This window comes from Gymnoscopelus microlampas, assembly GCF_963454915.1.
Source record: "Gymnoscopelus microlampas genome assembly, chromosome: 13".
Classification (NCBI taxonomy): domain Eukaryota; kingdom Metazoa; phylum Chordata; class Actinopteri; order Myctophiformes; family Myctophidae; genus Gymnoscopelus; species Gymnoscopelus microlampas.
The window spans coordinates 23,597,882-23,612,964 of NC_139950.1; the positions used below are offsets into that span (position 1 = coordinate 23,597,882).

Consider the following 15,083-nt stretch of genomic DNA (forward strand, 5'->3'; position numbering starts at 1 on the left):
AGCCGAAGAGTACCACACACGCGCGCACACACGCGCACACACACACGCGCGCGCGCGCACACACACACACACACACACACACACACACACACACACACACACACACTCTCTCTCTCTCTCTGTGTGAGAGTGATCGATTCTACATCAACCTGGACCGGGGACCACCGCACCAGGACGCGGGACACCCGGTTCGCCTCAGCTGCCATCGCCCTGCTGTGCTGCGCCTATCCCAATCCCCCCCTCCCTCCCTTAGCTACACGGGACTGTTGCCCACCCTAGTTCCTCCAATCCGACGGTCTGCAAGCACAAGTGAGTGAGCGAGAGAGAGACTGGAAAGAGAGAGAGAGCTGAGAAAGAGAGAGAGAGAGAGAGAGAGAGAGAGAGAGAGAGAGAGAGAGAGAGAGAGAGAGAGAGAGAGAGAGAGAGAGCAACCAGCATGAGAGAGTGAGCAAGGGGAGGAAAAGGAAAGAATGAGGAAGAACCCACATCTCCTGCACACCTCCTCCTCCTCCTCCTCCTCGTCCCGCGACATACAGCAGATCTGCTGATAGGGCGCCGCTTCTCTCGGTCACCCGACCCGATCACACACATATATCCATACATACATACAGGTCGTCTAGTGGAAAGAAGAGTAGAGAAACTGCGGGTGTATCGGAATCTTTACACCTCGGCCCCCCCCCTTTCCTGCGTCTCTGCCGCCGGTGGATCAAGCCGTCCCTTGGTAGCTCTTATAAGAGCTCCGTGGTGCTTTGCTTTCTTACAACAGAGTAAAGCTCCGGCGCTTCTCTCCCGTTTCTTCTGGGACTTAAAACCACATCTTCTCTGTGTGTGTAGCTGCTCACTGCTGTTACCAGCACCACCACCAGAACCACTACAGATCCATCTACTCCGGACTGTGGGCAACAACCCCCCCAACCCCTGGGGTTTCACTTCTTCAGAAAACAAGGTAGGATATATTGCGCACGTTTTCTGGATTTGTCATTGCAATAATTAAGGATTTGGGCTTTTTTCTTTCCCTCTGTGTGGCATTATTAATGCAAGTTCCGCTGGTCCAGGCAGGGATCGGAGGAACAGGGGGGGGGGTGATGCCCTATCGGACACAATGCGGGGAACCCCAATATCCACCTCGTTTTTCCTCTGATGAGAGGAGGAATATCCTCGCGTTTAATACCGGGGGATCTCAGTCGGTTCATTGGAAGTGTTATGTCAATCTAGCATATGGGCTACTACTATAAAGGAGCACCGATTGTCGACCTCGGTGTCTTGACTGTAGGCTTTTCTTCTTTATTCTTCTCCTCATGTCTTCTCCGTGTCTGTTCTGTTCGGGCGCTTTCATACAACACGCCTGGCCGCCTGCACTGCTTCCTTGAGGAGTCATTATGGATGCAGAACACGTCCATCCATTGCGCGAAGCGGTGATAACCATGTTTGCACGTTCTGTTTTTTTGCAGTCAATATAGGTGAAAGTTCTGTGACAAAACGAGCGTTCACATATAGGCCGTATAGTCTGCGAGAAGAAGGATGTATTATGAATTATAAATGATAGGCACTATAGGCAGGCCATATGGGTGACAAAGCCTCAGCGCACCGCAACCACCTTTGCGCAATTGTAGAGTTGTTTCATCCATTAGCCTACGCCTGCCCCATGCGGCGATGGGTTATCTGGGCATTTCTAGATGCCGCACAACATGCTTGCCTATAATAGGGTGGATTTGAGGTAGCGGTAAGTGGTTTAACAAGGTCTGACTCATTGGGAGTCTTATCTGATTTGATTTGGAGAGAACGGGCCAATGGGGTTGAGTTTTTTTGCCCTTAACAATTAAAACAGTTTAATATCTCTTCTTCCTTCCGCCCCTTTCCGCTTCTTATTAATAGGAATAGCTAATACAATGGCAGTCGTCTTTGACACCTCAAAGGAGTATTCACAGTATAGACGTATGACAGAGGCAGACAAGACGCCGCGGTATTCCCTGCAGTGCCTGCTGCTGGATGTAGTATTTTCTGTCCAGTACAGAGGCACTAAAGGGAGTTTACGATAAGCCCATGTATTCAATCAAATTTCAGTTCAATTTAACGGGGCTTTTATTGGTATAACACAGAGAATTCGCAGATAGCCAAAAGCAGCTTACAAAAAAAAGATCAACTGCATCCACTTTACAACGGTCAAAACGGAACACAGAGCGAGTCTGCTTTAGCTTGATCTAATAAGTGTCAAACAGGGCTAGAGGGAGCTACTCATTATCTAACATGGCTTTGACATTTAAGGCATTTAGCTGATGGTGTTATCCAGAATGGTTTGCAATGAATCTATAGCTACAGTAAATTGATATAGGCTGTAAGCGGGGTAGCCTACACCGGCCATACTACGGCAGTACACATAATGTGTAGCTTTCCATTAAAGCTGCAAGCTGACCATAAACGACAATCCTTGGTTATTTCCAGAAAAGGAGTTGGATGGAAGCACACTCACCATTCATAAGTCAATAGTAAAGAAGCTAATATACGTAGGCCTATGTGTAACACAATTCATTGGAAATCCATGGCAATTATGTTAGTGAATAGACACTGACCTAGAAGTCCATTGGAAGTCAATGGTATAAGTTGATACTGTGGGTAGCCATATTCCCAAGAAAACAGGTGACTAGTCAGTGACCAGCCTTTACAAAAAGGCAAATTACTAGAACCATCCCACCATTAAATCAATCATCAATGATGAATAGACTGATTATAGCTGGTTGGCTATTCCCAGAAATAGAGATATTTTTGTGTTTGCAGTCTTTGCACTGCAGTATCATTACAACTGTATGGCAAACAAACTAATTGGCAATGGCAAGTACAGTATGACCCAATCATTTCAGTCAGTGATTATTTGCAATGATACTGGGGCATTGCACTGCCCAGTCCCTAAGTGTATAATAACTGGCTTTTACTGTGACCCCACATTCCCATTCAAAGTGTTCTGATTGATAGTTGTATTGTGAACGAACCATTATATAATTAGTTATTGTCAGTTAAGGTTGGTAGCCATTAGAACACTCTGTTGCTTAACAGTCCTTTGCTATTCTTTTTACTCAGGGGTTTATTGATAGCTGCTGTACTTAACTTGGAGTTACTAAAAGCGAATTATCATATCAGTAAACAAATGCATGTGATGTAGACATACATAATCATATTTGGACAGATAATCTGTAATATGCATTTAAACACCAAAAGTAGATGTGTCATGTCACTGAGCTTGTATTCTCTGTGATGCATATAGCCTGAACTACAGTAATTTGTGTGTCTCCATTCCAGTCAAAATTACATGGCATGAGCTTATGCAGCCACTAGAATCCCCCCCAACACACACATGAAAAAAAGAAGAAAATGTAGGCCTAGTGATAAAATATGAATGAATCAAAACAAGGCTGTTCTACATGTAGTAGATATAGTGTGGCATTGTCTAGTTTAACATTCTATAGTATTGCACTAAATATAGTATACTATAGTGTAACATAAGAACTGTAACAGTAGCCTCGATCTCCACGCTTTTATTTTCCTGTTAGCTAACAACTGTTAGCAAAACGCTTTTATTTCCGTGTTTTGCTAACAGTTGTATGTTGATCACACTTAGAACTAGAAATCTCCGCCAGGCCGGATGGCCTATCCAGGGCTGTGGGTCGAGGGTTGCAGCCACCAGGACCCTAGGAAGCTGCAGGGGGAAATAATTACGACGACATATGGTTCGTCTTTCCTGCTATGGTCAGAAGTTAAAAGGATCCCTGGCTAATAGACCACTTAACAGACGACGTCATACTGATCAGAACCAGTATGCGTGCAACCAGTTTGCGCGCACACTGATAAGAACCAGTATGCACGCAACCAGTTTGCGCGCAATGAAACCCATTCTGTCAGGTCTAGCCAACACACAAGAGGGGTTTGGGGTGTGCTGAAACCAGCGCACCCCAAAACAACAGGTTGGGAATTGATTGCGTGAAACAATCACCTGTGCGTCCAGTCTCAATGTTAGTAAACAAATAATTGGTCTATAAGCCTTATATGCCTTAATACATTATAATGAATTGCCCTCTATAACTAAAAAAAAAACTAAAGCTTTTGGATGCTCTATAGAGGCTCCTTCATGTGTGTTTCTGGTTCAAATCTTCTGCTGAGCCAATCAAACGAAGCTATTAGAAAATGAACCTGAACAGGAAACGGGGAAGCCAACTCTGGAAACCCGGAACTACAGTCATGCACAGTATATTGTAGCCAATATCAAACATCTTTATGATACATGTTTATCACATGACGCCAGAGGTAATGAATAGCAATTTGTGTGAGTTTTGAACAAAATCAGTTGGAGGAATAGCAAAAAGTGTATTTTGAAAAAATGGCGGAAAATCTAGACAGAAATGGGTGTGTCACTGTGGCCCATATGGAGAGTTGCGTCATGATCCAAGAAATATTGATTGTGTGACCTACACTACAGGTGGAAAAAGTTCGGACTCTGAGATTTAAAAAATAACTGCATTGCACATTCATAACCAGTACTTTAGGTAGGGCAGTCCTTCACATTGGGACTGTGACATGATTTGTTTTCAAAGCAGTGGCGTATGTGTGTTAGCTGCTGTTCTCCCTGCTATTCTAGATCCTAAATTGAATTTATTTATTCTTTAATATTCAAATGTGTTGATGATGATGACGTTTCGATAGGCGGAGATCTCTGATCAACTGACCGCACAAGTCCTCTCCGTTAAAATGATCAAGAAACCTTTCCCTCAAGAGGGAAAAAGAACCAGAGAGACTTAAAGTGGAGGGCTGTTGGGAAGGGGAGGCGTTCAGAATGCCTGCTTGATGTTGGTAGCTTGTTCATTATCAGATGGATGGGTACAAAGAGACGGAGCTATCAGTGAATTGTTTTTTTTCTGCTTTGTTCAGGGTTTTTTGGACACAGCTGCTGTTCATTCCTAATGGGATTAGTGTCAAATAAAGTCATAAATTGACAGATGGACAGCAAGAAGTGTAGAGATATCTGTCTGATGGAAGGATAGACAGACAGGCTGGCAGGCAGGCAGGCAGGCAGGCAGGCAGGCAGGCAGGCAGGCAGGGAGGCAGGCAGGCAGGCAGGCAGATACAGTACAGACAGAATGGTAGACAATCAGACAGACAGACATAATTACACAAGGAAGGACATGCCCTCTTGTGCCTTGTATTCTCTGTTGTTAGTGAAATAATATGACAAGACATCTCGGCTACAGGATTGGCTTCTAGGCACATCCAAACTAAAAGAGCTAAGCAGCATTCCAACAAGGCTAAATGCAGCCCATTAATCATTGTTTGCAGGACAAAGTGTGAATGCATAGGTGTTCGTAGGGTAATGTGTGTGTGTGTGTGTGTGTGTGTGTGTGTGTGTGTGTGTGTGTGTGTGTGTGTGTGTGTGTGTGTGTGTGTGTGTGTGTGTGTGTGTGTGTGTGTGTGTGTGTGTGTGTGTATGTGGAGGGATTGCCAGGCGTTGGCTTGCTCGTCTGGAATTGCACATTACACGTGCATCTTTCCTTATGGTTGGTCATTAAAATCTGCATTGGATTTGATGGACGACAATATGCAAGCAGAATGACTTTGTGTAATGTATCGTGTGTATCTGTGTGTGTGTCTCTGCGTTTGTGTCTGATGATGAGGGAAGCCCTTTCGCACGCACGCACGCACGCACGCACGCACGCACGCACGCACGCACGCACGCACGCACGCATGCACATACTCACACACACATGCACAAATACAGTCACCACTGGTCAGACCTGGTTAGGGCCAGTAATGCGTCTCTTAATAGTGGAGCACCCCATCCGCTTTATTTCATCAGACTGGTTTGGATGAAGGAGAAAGTAATCTCTTCTCTTCTCTTCTCTTCTCTTCTCTTCTCTTCTCTTCTCTTCTCTTCTCTTCTCTTCTCTTCTCTTCTCTTCTCTTCTCTTCTCTTCTCTCCCGCATCATAACCTCTGCTTGTATGTGTTCATCCTCCTCTCATGTCTATCCCCCTTTACAGCATTCTCTTTCTCTGTTTCTCTCACTGTTATACTATCCCGCTTTCCTCTATCTCCCATCCTTCCCATTTACCTCTCTATCGCCCTCATATCTTTCTCCTTTTCCTCTCTCCTTTCTATTCAATCCCTCTCTCGCTCTCTGCTTTAAATGTTTCATTGTTGATCGCTCCCGCAGGGAGTGAAATCTGTACAGTATGCTCAGTGGTTATAGGGCTACGGACATGCTTTGTTCTTCTGATGTTGCTAGTTCAAACCTTCACAAAGTATAGTATTAATTCATTCTACAGGCCCTGCAATGCTTGGGCACTGTTTAGGATTATTGTGATGGTGTGACGCATACAGCATTATTATTTGTATATGATGTTTTAATGTTGATTTTGGGGGATATTTCAATAGGATCAGTGATGGTATAGTTATTGCACTAATGCCCTTCTGGAGATCTGCACAAAGACTACGGATATAGATCTACAGCTATGTCAGACAAACCAGCAGAAAAGTTAATGCACCAAAATGAGATATTACATCATATGAAAAAATGATTCCTGGAACAACATTGAAGCCACAGTGCGGTTTAACCACTTAAACCCTATATACTTTGTTGACCGGTGTCCCCAGGGGTCTATTAATAGACCCCCTACATTTTTCCCTCTATGCCAAATCTCTTCACCAAAAATAGCAGTTTCCTCTCAACCAGATGCTCTGGGTCCAAAAGCAGATGGTGAGCTGTTCTGACATAGGGCCCCAGATGTAAGAACAGCTACAGTATAATACAGTAACATTGTACTGTTTATCCACTTAAACCCTATATTGGCCCGGGGTTGACCAGGCCGGGGTTGACCAGTCTATACTTGGTCCCCTCCTTTTTTCCTTCCACACCAAATCTCTCTCTAAAATAGCTGATCTACAAGCTCACAATGTTTCACAATTCACGACGCTTTGTAAGCTTGTAGATCTACTATTTTCTGCAAATGTTCGGCCATTAAAACATGCCCATAATATGGATGCTAGGATTCATGTGGTTAATATGTATTTTTCTGTCATAACTTTATTTACCTGTAAGGGTCCATTGTTACACTTTGTTAAACTAACTTTGTCATATGATCTGTATTACCTATCCTATAATATTACCTATAATGAAATGCTCTGACTTTTTAGCCTAAATATTCCCCAAAATAGAGCATGTCGACTATGTGAAGTAAATTAAAGGTGATACCCTCCTGCAGGGAATCAATTAGACTCCAGCTGCTCTCCCATTCCTTTAAGTGGCATTTGAACAGACTTCTAACTGGAGCATCCCTGGGCTCTGAAAAGGCTCATTTGGATAAGGGTAAGAGTGGGCGTTTTAAATCACTACCTATCAGCACAGTGTTTAGTGTAGTTCCTTTTCCAAGGCATCAATGTTTGGATATTTTGAGGATTTCCTAATTTACGGATGGCTATATTTGGTAGGTGTCTGTTGTGAAAGGAACAGCGCAGTGTGGTGTAATGCTTAGTGAGCCCACCTTGTGAACAGAGGGGTGACTGCGTACTAGAGTCTTGCAACAGCCACATTTGAGTTTCTCCATGCAAATGCCCATGGGGCAAGGCACTCTTCCTGTATTTACCCATTTCCATGAGTCTCAGCTAAAAATGTATAATATCTCCCCCAGAATGCTCCTAAACATTAAACTGTCCAGTTTGGTGCATTGATAGAGGAACTAAAACTTCAAGAAATCATTTTTCTCACATTCCCTATCACACAGTAACCGCTCTTTGGCTTTGCAGGGCAGTATCGAGGGCTGTAGCTTGCTGTAAATCAATGCTTGACCTGCTGTAAATCAATGCTTGAAGTAAAAGCATTTTTTTTTCATCCCCCGTTTTTTTCCCCAGTTGCATGCTCTGCTGCAGTCTTATTGGGATTACAGGCCTGTAAATATATTGTTGTTTTCATAGCTGGGCTGTGAGGACCGCTGTGCGTCTGAGTGCACCTCATCTTCAAACAGCCGAATCCCAAGGCACGCGCCGTTTACTATTGATTGTTTGAAAGAGCCAGACAAGGCCCTGCATGCCGTGTGACCACACAAGATGTCCGGCAAACACAGTGAGCCACTGGATGAGGTCCAAAGCACATTAACTCTGGGGGTGGGGGGTTCGTTTATGAGCTTATTAAGTTGAGGTATAATTAAGTAAACGTGTCATTGCTTTCGTCATTGATTTTCTCAACATTTGAGGAAAGTCTCAAAGCACAGATGGCCTGCCCTGACACAGCAATGAGAATCGCTACTCTTAAAAGCCTCGGCGTTAAATGAACACTATGGATTTTACTGTGCATTCCCCAGTCAATCATCTTGCCCAGATTTGTATTATTTAACTACTAGAGAATTGATGGGCACTGCAAAACCCTGAGTGTTAAATTCTTTGCAGTTTACACACATGCTTGCACTGAAGAGAGTGATAATGCTGTTTTGAACCCCTCTACCCCTCATTGTGGAAAGCTGGACGTTTTAATTGTTGTAGCTAATCATGCAACACCACTCTAATCTAAGGCTGTTTTCATCACTTTGTAGTAAATTTCTTCCTTCGCTTATACAAACAGATTTTCCAGTATATTATACACATATGCATGTACATGCATATGTGTATAGTAGTATATACTGTACTGTAGTACTGTAGTAGTATATACTGTACTGTATATACTGTACCTACATGAACAAACACAATACTCATGCACACACCAAAAACACAGACACATTTCCACACTGGCTACCATCATCATACTATAATTCTAGTAACCTCTGTAGTGGTGGTGAGTACGTGAGTGAAGATACCCGGTTCTCCTCACTGGCTGGACCAATTGCTCTGATTTTGCACACAGCCATTGACCATTACCATCTGAACGCAACTGTGAAGCCCGTTTTTCAATTTCATCAAATCTCAGCTTCTTATTAGCGTTTTTGTGTCAAACACTGTTGCCATGGTTACGGGGCTGCCCAGCTATGGGACGAACTGCCTCCCGGGTTGCCAGATCATGTGCGCATATCTCCCCCACGGATGCGCTGCGCCGACCGGGTATGGTCTAGTCATACTATAATTCTAGTAAGGGCGTAGTGGTGAGTACGGTGGTGAGTACGTGAAGATACCCGGTTCTCCTCAGTGGCTGGAGCAATTGCTCTGATTTTGCACACAGCCATTGACCATTACCATCTGAACTTAACTGTGAAGCCCGTTTTTCAATTTCACCAAATCTCAGCTTCTTATTAGCGTTTTTGTGTCAAACACTGTCGCCATGGTTACGGGGCTGCCCAGCTATGGGACGAACTGCCTCCCGGGTTGCCAGATCATGTGCGCATATCTCCCCCACGGATGCGCTGCGCCGACCGGGTATGGTCTAGTCATACTATAATTCTAGTAAGGGCGTAGTGGTGAGTACGGTGGTGAGTACGTGAAGATACCCGGTTCTCCTCAGTGGCTGGAGCAATTGCTCTGATTTTGCACACAGCCATTGACCATTACCATCTGAACTTAACTGTGAAGCCCGTTTTTCAATTTCACCAAATCTCAGCTTCTTATTAGCGTTTTTGTGTCAAACACTGTCGCCATGGTTACGGGGCTGCCCAGCTATGGGACAAACTGCCTCCCGGGTTGCCAAATCATGTGCGCATATCCCCCCACGGATGCGTCGACCGGGTATGGTCTAGTACTGTATAATGTAATATTCACACTAATTAATTACATAATTCCTCTGTGGAGGGTGAACAACCATGTGCAATCATCTTATAATATAATGTAATTTTTCAGTGGATGTTTATTTAGTTTCAAAGGAAAGATTAAATCGCTGAAATGTATCCTGATCAAATTAGCATTTCAAACATTTTATCAAGTACCTTTTCGTGTGTGTGCAGTGTATGTGTGTGTGTGTGTGTGCATGTGTGAGTGTGTATTTATTTATTTGAAAATAACAACTGTGCCTATACTGTATGTCTACCTTTGTGTGTGTGTGGGAGGGTGTGTGGGCGTAGTGCTTGTGGAAATCGAATTATTGATTTGTAATTATAGTGTAATAGGTTTCTGTGACTTAAAACCAATCTTCTGTTTTCTTAAGGCCATCACACAGAATTAGATTAGTAATTAGCCTGTCCAGTGAACACATATTGTTTAAAATACTATTGAGAAGTGTATGTCATTATGTGGGTCAGTACTGAACAGTGGGTCGTCAAGTGATGGTCACTGGTCACAGCCTGTGCTTAAAGGAGAATTCTGCCAGTATTTAGCGTTTCGTCATTCATATTTTTTCACGTCGGTGGGCGGCAATTTTCCAACATGAGCACAGATCTTCCTCGTCACAATAGAATCATAGGATTCACAAACATGAAGCCACACGAAATAGCATTCATTCAGGCTTGAATTGGATTCCTTGATTTGATTGACATGACAGACTATGACACATGAGTCATGACAAACCAAATTGAAATGTTGATCTATGTTTAATAAGCTAACATTTATTACCCTTGGAGTATGGGTTCAATGACAGACGCCATGGGAATTGCGTTCCTCTGTAAAGGAAAGAAAAGACATTTATCCAGTTGCGTAATCAGTGTTGCACATGCACATGCAAAAAAGCACGTTCTTTGAATCTGCTCATGAATTTGGTGAACGCAAGTGAACTGAACGTATCCATTTGTAACTAATTTGTAACAATCAATGTTCACATTCGAACATAGATTGTCTTTAACTCCTGCAAGTGTTAACAACGTTCGCTGTTGCAAGTTGTTGAATGCCCAACAACAAGAATGCAAAGGGAAAGTTGTGAGCCTTCATTTGCAAATGAAGGACCCGCTGTCAGACATCAGATTCCAATAATAATAATAATACATCAAACTTATATAGCGATTTTCTTAGTTCCCAAAGTCGCTTAAAGTCGATATGCACCCTAATCATTGGGCTATCGGGTCGCTGCTATAGTAATTAATTAATTTGGTGAAGTGGCCAGTGGTAATTATTGGAGGCGAGGAGATTCTATTGAAAAATAATAGATCGGAGCATCTCATTAAACATTTGTTTTAACTAGTAAATGTTTGGGACTGCAAACTTTTGGTAGTTCAAAAGTCAAATTAATATTTTGTATTTTTTATTTTTCTTATTTGACAATATTGACACATGGCTCAGCTTATTTTGATCAATTCTCTCTTCTCTCTACCTTCCTTAGGTCCTGGATTCTCCCATCGGCCTCCGTCTCATGATAATAACAACACTGGTCTCAACAGTTGTCTCACCATGGGTCTCTGGGATCCCTCCTTACCTTCCTCCTCCCTCCTCTCCCCTGCCTTGAGGCTAACAGTTGCCACGACGGTCTTCCTCCTCGTGCTCACACTCCACCCATCGTCGGCCGGCGTGTCCTCCACATTGGCTGACGTGGAGGGCTCTGTCTCGGCAGTGCCCACCACCAACCAGAGCGTGTGCAGCGAGGCGGAACCCTGCTCCAAAGGCGTTATACTCCCCATCTGGGAGCCCCTGAACCCATCGTTTGGCGACAAGGTGGCCCGGGCGACAGTGTACTTTGTGGCGTTGGCCTACATGTTCCTGGGCGTGTCCATCATTGCTGACCGATTCATGGCATCCATCGAGGTGATCACCTCGCAGGAGAAGGAGATCACCATCAAGAAGCCCAACGGCGAGACAACCACCACCACCGTGCGCATCTGGAACGAGACCGTGTCCAACCTGACGCTGATGGCCTTGGGGTCGTCCGCCCCAGAGATCCTGCTCTCCGTCATCGAGATCATAGGGCATAACTTCAATGCCGGATCCCTGGGGCCCGCCACCATCGTGGGCTCTGCGGCGTTCAATATGTTCGTCATCATCGGGCTCTGCGTGTATGTTGTGCCGGATGGGGAGGTCCGCAAGGTAAAGCACCTGCGCGTCTTCTTCGTCACAGCCACCTGGAGCATCTTCGCCTACATTTGGCTCTACCTGATCCTGGCCGTGATCTCACCAGGCATAGTGCAGGTGTGGGAGGGCCTGCTCACGCTCTTCTTCTTCCCAATCTGTGTGCTGTTTGCCTGGGTGGCCGACCGGCGCCTGCTCTTCTACAAGTATGTGTACAAGCGCTACCGCGCTGGCAAGCAACGCGGCATGATCATTGAGACAGAGGGGGACCGCCCGCTTCCCTCCAAGGTACAGTATTTTATAGAGATATATATTTGACGATTTCATTTTCATTTTATAGTCATGTACTATTACGGCTATATACTGTGTGTAGATGTAAAGTTGACCGGAGGTCGAGGCTCCAAAAACAGTCAGAAATGCTCTTTTGGGTTTTTTATTTCTCCCACTTCTCCACCAAACTCAGTGCAGCTTTGTACAGTGCAAAAAGATATATTCGAATAACAAAAACAATACTGTCCAAAAAATACAAAAATAGAGAACTGAATTAAAAGGAGGAAATGAATACAAAGGAAATTAAATGAATACAAAACTTATCAAAAAGGAAAAAAGAACAAAACAAACCTCACTAGGCTACGCCCCTATGAAAAGGGCCATGGCAGCTCTCTGACTGGGATCTTAGGTCTCTGCCCGCCCAAGCACAACTGATCCTACCACAAACACAGGAAGCAATTAACCTTCAAAAATAGCTTATCTACAAGCTGACAAATATCTCATGAATAACCCAACACATAAATGGATATTGTACTTTCAAACTGAACCCCATTTTGTGTTTGAATTCACTGTAAAAGACAATAGAATACTTTGCACATAAACATTGTGAAACACCCCCCTCCTCTACAGTACATGGCACCTTCCACTGGGAACTCCCCTACTTAAGCTGAATGGTTTAAACTTCTTCTGTTTGGCAGTTCCTCATTCAACCAAGCTAGAGTGCCAGTACTGCAGAGGAGCTACAGGTGACAAACAATGAGCATAAACTCCTTTTAACACAAGTTACAATAAACTGAATGGTTTACCCCTGTAAAGTCTGTGTGTATCACTGTATATATATAAAAGGCAAAATGGTCAGATTCTAATCTGAAATCTAATGTCTAATATCACTTTATGAGTACCGGTACATTATTATCTCGCTCAATACCAAGGCTGCATTCTCTTCTTGACAAAAACATAACATACCGTTTTTCCCAAGCCTCTGAAAACTCATCTTGTTGACAATGGTGACAGTAATTATGCATATCCACACTTTCATTCGGAATCTCAAAAGTAGTTCAAACTCCTGCACATCAGACATCATTGCACTTCTCACAGCACTGCTGATAGTATGTCTTCTCTACTCCAACGCCACATATACTGTACAACAGTTCTAAAATTAATTAAGCTGTCCTCCTGTCCAGAAAAGACATTGAAAAGAGAAAACGAGAGCTGCCATGGAGGCGGAGGAAATGAGCAAGTCCATTGCCAATCTGAAACAATTATAAGAAATACTTTAATGGCATTCTGCCCAAGTGATATTCCATCATTTTACCACAAAGCATATTAATAACTTCTTACCCCACCCCCCCCACACAAACACAGACCTTCCGACAAAGTCAGGCCAATCATTTCATTTTTAGACCACTCTGCTGCAGTGCCCAGAGTGGTGTGGTGAGAATCACATTTAATTATCAGAATTAGGGTTTGGGGTGAAGTAATTTAACGCTCAATCAATTTAGAGATAATCTGTCCTTCACAATTGAGATAGAGATCTTAAGGATCTAATATTTTTTATAATATTAAATTGATAATTTCAAGAACTGTTACAGTTACAGTTTGTGACTGACTGATTTAGTCAAATTTGGGTGACTCAACCGGGTTAAATTTCATAGTTTATAGGCTAAAGATTAACTATCGAAACGAAAGTTATCAGTCATGGAAAAGATCAAGTGAATTTAAGATGTATCCTACTGTACTGATAGTTTGACGATTACATTTTAGCTAGTGCTGCTTCTAGAGTCAGTGCTAGATAATCTGTTATTGACTGCTCATTTTGAGTGTCTAGCCATTGTGGCATTTTGATAGTCATGTTTGAAGTCAGCATGTTTCTCATAGCGATCAGGCAGTACACCCTCCTGAGGGATTTCATTGTTCAAACAGATAATAATAGGAAAGCAAACAAGCAAACAGACAGCATAGAGGAGTCTAAATGGAATGTTTCATCCTACTGTAGTTCAGCAGGGGACAGAATGACCAAGACATCAGCCAAGCAGATGAATGCTATTAATTACCTCAAGCAGAAGTACAAGGGGTTCCTTGCTATTCCTTGCTTTAGAATAGTGGCTCCCAAACTATAAATTGTATTATTATGCTACTGTTTATCCTTTCACATCTGAGAAATGCCGAGCCCCCCCCCAGCTCACAAGCTGTAATTAGTTTTCGAGTGAGCACAAAATGGATAGAATAAATGTGTCTTTGTCAATTTAGTCTGGAAAGTGAGTTGTTATGATTTTGTGCACCTTTTTTAAATCTTATTTTTGACTGCTTCAAAACAGACGAGGCCTTGTGTTCCCTTCCCCCATGATGTTTGGCACCGGGTTGTAAACCACTGCATTAGATCATCCCCTGAAAGAGGGTCTTTAAGCCAGCGTCTGTAAACACGTGTTGGGTTTGTGGTTCTATCAGGTGGACATTGAGATGGATGGGAAGATGCTGAACTCTCATGGCGACTTCCTCGATTGCCCACTGGGCCTGGACCTGGACGACAAAGACCTGGATGAGGATGAGAGCAGGAGAGACATGGCCAAGATCCTGAAGGAACTGAAACAGAAACACCCAGACAAAGAGGTGGGTAACAGCTCAAAGAAACTAGATTAATAATTACGGAATCCAAATCACTTTGTTTGTAATTCATAAACAGAAGGAATTATTGAGGCCTTAGGATCAAAGATAATTAACAACTTACAACGTTACACAGCTCCACAGTTCATAACAACAAAGACCTCACGTACAACACAACATTGCAAACTGAAACAGAAATGGAAAGAAATGCAAGTAAAGACAATATGTTGCTGCTGTTTATCTCCATGTTGTCACATTCCACAAGGAAGGAGAGGAAAAACAACAGAATTGAATTAGATTTGTCTTCGCTCTTCATTATCGCAA

At 43.3% G+C, this 15,083-nt stretch overlaps 1 protein-coding gene across 1 annotated transcript in view; it reads left to right on the forward strand.

Annotated features, from left to right (window-relative positions):
- The first annotated feature begins 464 nt into the window (after positions 1-464).
- The window catches only part of slc8a1b (solute carrier family 8 member 1b), a 162,253-nt gene continuing 147,634 nt past the window's right edge, over positions 465-15,083 (forward strand). Inside the window, exons 1-3 of the mRNA XM_084077278.1 lie at positions 465-946; positions 11,206-12,173; positions 14,604-14,765. Coding sequence (XP_083933404.1) covers positions 11,274-12,173; positions 14,604-14,765 — 1,062 coding nt within the window. The 5' untranslated portion in view covers positions 465-946; positions 11,206-11,273. The remainder of the gene's footprint in view (positions 947-11,205; positions 12,174-14,603; positions 14,766-15,083) is intronic.